This window comes from Quercus suber, unplaced genomic scaffold, assembly GCF_002906115.3.
Source record: "Quercus suber isolate HL8 unplaced genomic scaffold, Cork oak 2.0 scaffold_283, whole genome shotgun sequence".
NCBI lineage: Eukaryota > Viridiplantae > Streptophyta > Magnoliopsida > Fagales > Fagaceae > Quercus > Quercus suber.
In genome coordinates this window covers 2,756-7,952 of record NW_027069739.1, presented here as the reverse complement: position 1 = coordinate 7,952, position 5,197 = coordinate 2,756, and the positions used below count along the sequence as shown (strand labels likewise).

Below are 5,197 nucleotides of genomic sequence, written 5' to 3'. Positions count from 1 at the left end.
TTTTAAGCTATAAAAAAAAAAAAAAAAAAAAAAAAAAAAAAAAAAAAAAAAAAAACCCTTAACTTTCTTTTTTATCTAAGTTGCGCGTGCTCATATTCTAGTCTTCCAATTACAAAATTTCTTGCTCTGCCATGTCGCATAAGGTGGTGTTCGCAAATCCCGCATTCACAGCTAAAGATCCAATTTTGTTTTTATTTTTTGATATTAGAATATATGGATTTTAATGGGATTGATAAACTGTGTTGCTGTGTATTATTACATTTGGAAAAGTCTAATGTGGCATCATTTGATTGGAGGGTGTAGAACTAAACTTTTACACCATGTCTTTATCAAATTCGAACTCTCTTTTTTATGTATATAATGCATGGATGTTCCTTTGTTTATGGATTCATTGTTCATATTAGATTCTCTTGCCACCTCTTAGAAAAAATTGTAGGATCAATTTGTTTTGAAGTGAGTCCAGTGGTGAAGGGGAGGTAAGATTAAAAAACAAACCAAGCAAAATTAATTCTATGTAAAATCATCAACATGAAAAACAATTGAGTAAACATTTAAATAGAATTGCAATTATTCTACTATATAAGGTCATAAAAGATAACAATATGAGCACTATGCAACATCTTTTATAATCTCATATTCCAATCAACTAGCACGTTCTTTGAATTAGGTTTATTTTAAATAAGCCTTATTTTGATGTTTTTTTTTTTGGTGAAAATTTATGCTTAATTTTTTTTTTATGGGAAAAATTATGCTTAATTGGTTGATATGATCCTGTTTATATATATATATATATATATATATGAAATCCACAAAATTTAGCTTAATAGGAGTTCACTACAATATAATTTTGATTTATTGTTATACTCAAGTTTCTCCATAATTTTAGTTAATTACAGTTTACAGGTATATATTCATAAAATTTAAATTTAAAAGTTAATAAGTTATAAGTCTCTCTCTCTCTCTAGAAAATTTGTTCCTAAAACTACTCAGAGAACAAGGGGGAATTTCGGAATGGGAACTTGTATTAGGCAAGTCCGTCATAATAATAAAATTAAACTAGCCAAGAGCCTCTTAGTTCAATAGCAATTTTGGAGAGTTTAGATTCAAATCTTAGGTCTCCTCAAATATAGTCAGTTCAATTTTAATTGCATATTATATGGGGTGCCTCAAAATATTGTAAGTCATGTAAATAGGAAAATAGATGAATAGACTAAATTGTTACATTTTAAACAACCAAAATCGAACATTTTAAAATTGAGGGATTAAAATATTTTCCTCATGTTTAAGTGAAAAAAATTGCATTTTATCTTCTTCTTCTTCTTCTTTTTTATTTATTATTATTATTATTATTTTTTAAGTGAGTTCTAGCCCAAAAGAATGAGAGTTTTAAACTAGTGACCTCATAATCATGAGACATGATCCTCAACCAATTGTGCTAACCCTCGTGATTTAAACTTCACCGCTTTGATATTTGGTGGATACTAATTTTCAACACTCTTTTCGAATTCTTATTACCAATAAACGCTTGTAAGTACTCGCTTAGCAATGATTCTGTATGTTTTCATGAACCATTGTTCAATCTTTGAATGAATCATCTTATTTGATAGCAAGATACATAATGCACAATGGACTACTTGAAAGAAAAGGCAAAGGAGGGACTAACTTATAAGACGAGAATAACACAAGAAATTATTCGTTCTTAGGAGAAAAGTCCTCCCTCCTCTCACACAAGGGTCCACACCTAATGTGAGAGGGGGAAGACTCCTTCTAGAGGAATGAATAAGTTATTGGATTACACAAAGGTCCACGCCTCATGTGAGAAGGGGGAAGACTCCTTCTATAGGAATGAATAAGTTATTGGATAAACATCGAATCATATTTGTTTTAAGTTCCAAAATTCCAAATAAAATTAAGTATTTTCTTGGAGATGTATTCATGATAATCTCTTGTCCGTTTGAGAACAATTTATTTAACTTTTTGCTAAAAAAAATTGTTGAAAGTGTGTTAGAGTATACATATACTTTGAGAAAGTGAGAAAAAGTAAAAAAAATAAAAAATAAGGTTTCAAAAGACCTAGCTTAGATAGTACCAAACACACACGGGCCCGATAGCCTTACAAGATTCCATATCAAGAGGATGTTCCCTCCTGTCTTGTGAAGGGTTCTTTCCAAAATAAAAAGGCTAAGAAAAAGGTTTCATTGACCCAAAAAAATAAATAATAAAAACAGAGAAAGAATGTTTTAGTGGTCCATTCTATGACAGGCCATTTCCAATGAAATGGGTGGGTCCGAAAATGAGCCATTAGCTATTTGGTTGAATATCCATTTGTTAGCGGCCTCGGTGAAATGGGTTCCATCCCAATTAATCCGAACTGATGGATCTTTGCATGAATTTGAAATCACAATCTCTTTGCCATCTACAGTCTTCTTGGCCCCACACTTCAAGAACCGGTTGTAATTATATTTCCCACCATGACCACAACATGCCACAAAAGGGTTCTCGAATCCTTCAAATTCATCCAGATAAACAATTCATATACAATTTATTTTCAAACTAGTTTAGCGAAAAATTTCTTAAACTCATTACGTGACGATTAATAAAATTATCCATGTAAATAATTTTACCAATTGTCACGATGATTTTATCCATTAGCCCAGGTATTTATTTATTAAATCAAATCAAATCAAATCAAATCCACTAGTGTAAAAATGATGCAAGGAAGTACCATGTTTTTTGGCTTGGGCAATGAGGGTGTACTTCACTGAGTAGATATCAACATAGGTGATTGTTGCCTCTGGAAGATCTTTCCTGAGTTGGGCTACAGCTTCTTTTAATCTGAGGTTGAAATATTGGGCCACATCATTGAATGGACTGGCACAGCCATATTTATCTATTTGGCCCGCCGTGATAAGAAAGCGGTCCATAACATATGGAAGGCAGCCCACTGGGCCTGTGTTGTGTACCCAAAATATTCTTCCACCTTCACCATATATTTTCTGCATGTAACATAATCATCAAGGTGTGTACCAAAAAATTTAGAAGTGATTGTTGTGAATTTGCATTACCTTAATGGCATTTGAGAACTGGCCCAATACATCAGGAACATATGCCTTAACTTCTTCAGTAGTCATGTTGAGTTTGTAACCAGCAGTAAGATCATTTTGGCCAATATCAAATGTGTACAGAGCTTGAGAAAAATAATCTCCCTTTGGTAACATTTTCTCAAAGAACCCTCCTGTTCCAGATTTTGAAACAATCCCATTTCATTTTCAACACCAATATGATTATCAAAGTTTGTGGCATTGTGCACAAAAATTATATATGTAAGAAAAGAAACAACAATAATTAACATGGGATGGGAGTCACCTTGTTTGTTGAATATTTGGGATCTTCTGTGAAAATCTGAGAATTGAACAGACTGCACATCTAACGAAATGGGACTATATCCACTTTGTGCCATTGTTGTGTTCTGAGGTCTGATTGTTGCTCCAGCAGTTGCAAAATTGGCTCCATGGCTAAAGTTTGAACCCAGCGAGTCCAAAAAAGCACTGAGATACGGTAACCCATAGCTATCCGCTGAAAATCAACAAACAGTGTTTCTCATACAATTAGTGTTGATGATGATGGTGGTGGTTAGAGAGAGATGTGGGATTTTCTTTAGGTTGATGATGGTGGCTGTTGGTTGTGAGGCAGAGGAAGAGAGCTAGGGATTTCAGTCTGATTTGGGGAAGACCAGCGCGCCAAAGGTAGGTGGTAAGTGCATTAAAATGCTTCACGTGATTTATCACGTGAGCTTAAATCTGATTTCTCCTTATTTTATTCACAAGGGTTAAAAAATAATAATATTTTATAGCTCCCGTCTGTTCCCCCGTTAATTGGTGACGGAATGGGGCTCGAAGGACTAAAATAAAAAGTGTAAATTGGTTTTAGGGACTAAATGTGGAAAAAATAAAATTTAGGGACTAAAATGGAAAAACTTCAAAATGTAGAGACTAAAAGTGCATTTACGCCATAAATGAATAGGATTTTAAGAACTCACAGTGGAGCTACCCCAACAACTCTAGTGGATTCTAATCCATCTCAAATTGATTGTATAACTCAGGTGTATTCAATAGAAAATTATGGAAGAATATGATTGTATCCCTACATGGGAAAATAACTCATTGGTAGTACAAGATGTAGGTAAGGGAGTGATTCAACCCCCACAATATTCTAAGAACAAGGATACAAAATTTAGCCCCATAATCCTCCAGCTTTATCTTTTACTCCAATTGTTTGTCATGTTAGTTATCAATCACGATCTGTAACTTTGTTTTTTGCTATGTGAGTTTATATTTGTAACTTAATCACCTTTCTGAAGCTCTTTTGTTCTTCTCTGCGTGTTCTTTTGTTTTTTTATGTTCGAACTTTAGAAAAGTGATTTTACTGTTTACTTATATTCTAAATTTTCTAATTACCCGAACTCAAGTGCAGTACTGAGAGTTGGACTAGATCTGCTACAGAAACTGCAGATTCCTCACGTTATAAAGCATCTCACCCACTAGATTCCTTTCCTATTCACTTTTTTTACAACAGCTCCACTGAAAAGTTAAGGAAACCACCGAGTAAACATACAAATCATAAATACATAAAATAATTATAGTTGTTACAAACCACATCGTAAATCCAAATCCTGTCTAATATGTACATCTTTTTCATCACTAGCCTCCTTTTTAAATTTTACCCACCCACATGCTCATATGAACTTTTGGTTGGTACACTTATCACATGAACTTCAAGACCAAAGAAAAGGTGTTACTTTGCCTTTTACCACTTATGAGAAAGATAATTTTTGGAGATAAAGCCTACATTGAATCCAAATCACTTTGGAGAAGGAAAAAGTTGGGAAAACAGAAAAAGGGAACGGAACACTGATAGAAAAGCATACACGGCTTTGCACATAATTGAATATAAAATGTGTTGCTCCTTCCACCCTTATCCTCACTCCTCCTAACTTCAAACTACCTGTTTAGAAATTGAACTGTGTTCTCTTCTTGATCCAATTCATTCATCCTTCTCAGCTTGCCAAGTGCTTTATCTTTTAGTTTTAGTCCAAAGTTGTACTCTTTTCTATATTAAAAAATTTGATCAATTCTCTTATACCTTAATAGAGTACCATGCATGATTCAATTGGAATTCCTGCTTGCTTTTCATCTGG

The 5,197-nt window shown here is 33.4% G+C and overlaps 1 protein-coding gene across 1 annotated transcript; it reads right to left on the bottom strand.

Annotated features, from left to right (window-relative positions):
• Window positions 1-1,990: 1,990 nt before the first annotated feature.
• Window positions 1,991-3,576, bottom strand: LOC112011603 (GDSL esterase/lipase At3g26430; the record flags this gene model as incomplete). The annotated part of the gene is given in 4 exon segments (XM_065781924.1): window positions 1,991-2,506; window positions 2,726-2,996; window positions 3,066-3,235; window positions 3,367-3,576. Coding segments are annotated over 4 exon segments (801 nt in total). The 3' UTR covers window positions 1,991-2,240.
• Between the last annotated feature and the right edge of the window lie 1,621 nt (window positions 3,577-5,197).